This window comes from Cebus imitator, unplaced genomic scaffold (assembly GCF_001604975.1).
Source record: "Cebus imitator isolate Cc_AM_T3 unplaced genomic scaffold, Cebus_imitator-1.0 Scaffold384, whole genome shotgun sequence".
NCBI lineage: Eukaryota > Metazoa > Chordata > Mammalia > Primates > Cebidae > Cebus > Cebus imitator.
In genome coordinates, this window is record NW_016107699.1 from 1226369 (window position 1) to 1228020 (window position 1652).

A 1652-nucleotide genomic window follows, 5' to 3' on the forward strand; every position below is an offset into this window, starting at 1 on the left:
TGTCAAACTCACATCTGGACACAGGATTGTTCTGTCAGAAACCCTCTCCCAATTCCCCTGCAGAGCTTCCGGAATCCACCTCTCCCCAGAGATCTCTGTGCCCACACGTGGCACCTCCAGAGTGGAGAAGACCCTTTGTCAGGAAGGGAAGCAGACAGGGGATGAGAGGTCCTGCAGCAGAGCTGGAGTCGGCGTCCACTCTGCCTCCTGCAAGCTGCGTGACCCGGGGTGAACGTTCTCCTTCCTTTGGGAGCCTCCGTTTTCTTAGATTTGGAGCAGGGCGGTCACACTGACCTTGCAGAGTTCTGAGACTCAGAGACAGAACATGAAAAGCCTGGAGAACATTCTCTTAAGAATAGCCGCGACTCGTGTGAGCAATAGGCTTTCTGCCTCTCTCTTTCTCTCTGGATCTGATGCAAGAAACATGCCTGGTGATGGTGGTGAGGGAGGACTGAGGACCGACGTAGACGCCCCCTGGGTCAGAAACATGCTTCTTTCTTACTGTGTAGTGCCTCTGTCTTCCTGGGACAGGCCCCTGCCTGCCTACATTTGCAGACAGACACAGTGGCATGTGGGGACAACAATTTGTCCCCATGACTTGTCTTCACTTCCCTGCTGTCAGCAGGGCTCAGTGGAAGGGAGCCTTTATAGCACTGATGCTGCCATTTAGAAACCTGAAGAAGGGGAAGGGGCAAGGGACCGTCACCTGTGGCATCAGGTGCGGCTTGTGTGTGTGTTGCTGTTTTGTCTCTCATGTTGAAAGATTTCAAAACATTTCCTCCTTCCTCGCAGGTCAACATGGCTGAACGGGAGCCTTGTCCTCTGTCACAATGGCCCTACTTGCCCAACCTCAGGGTTGGCCCTTCCGGACCATTGATGGGCTGCCTGTCACCTCCTCCACCCCCAGGTCCTCTGGGACCTCAACCACCCTCTGCAACTGAAGGTTTTCTGGAACCTCTGAAAGCTCCTCCACTGGAACATCCTCTGGAACCTGAAACACCTTCTCCAGCTGAAGGTTTAGTGAGACCTCAGACACCTCATCCACGCACGTTTCCTAAGGGACCTCAGCAACATCCTCCAGGGGAGTGTTCTCTGGGACCTCAGCTGCCTCCTGCACCCGAGCGCCCCCTGGGACCTCAGCCGCCTCCTGCGCCCGAGTGTCCCTTGGGACCTCAGCCACCTCCTTTATTAGAGGCTCCACTGGCACCTCAACCACCTCCTGCACTTTAGCGTTCTCTGGAACGTCCACCACCTTCTCCACTCGAGTGCACTCTGGGAGCTCAACAACTTCCTGCACTACAGCGTCCTCTGAGCTCTGAGCTACCTTTTACACCCGAAGATCTACTGGGACCTGAGACACCTCCTCTACTCAAGTCCCCACAGGGACCTCAGCAACTTTCTCCACTCAAATGTCCCCTGGAACCTCAACCACAAGCTGCACTCAAGTGTCCTCTAGAACCTCAACCACCTCCTGTACTAGAGTGTCCCCTGGGACACCTGAGTGAGGACCAAGTCAACTGAGCCACACAAAGATCCCTGATCCACAAAAACTGTGAGATAATGAATGTGCCTTGTTTTAAGCCGCCAAGCTTCAGAGCAACTTGTTACACAGCAGGGGGTAACTCCCACACCACCACTGTGATCTGTTTTCT

General features: G+C 54.4%; 1 protein-coding gene across 1 annotated transcript in view; it reads left to right on the forward strand.

The window, feature by feature from the left end:
- ZNF195 (zinc finger protein 195) overlaps window positions 1-1583 on the forward strand; it is a 41607-nt gene extending 40024 nt beyond the window's left edge. The window contains exon 5 of the mRNA XM_017507756.2: window positions 793-1583. Within this exon, the coding sequence (XP_017363245.1) occupies window positions 793-806 (14 nt within the window). The 3' untranslated portion in view covers window positions 807-1583. The remainder of the gene's footprint in view (window positions 1-792) is intronic.
- Window positions 1584-1652: the final 69 nt, after the last annotated feature.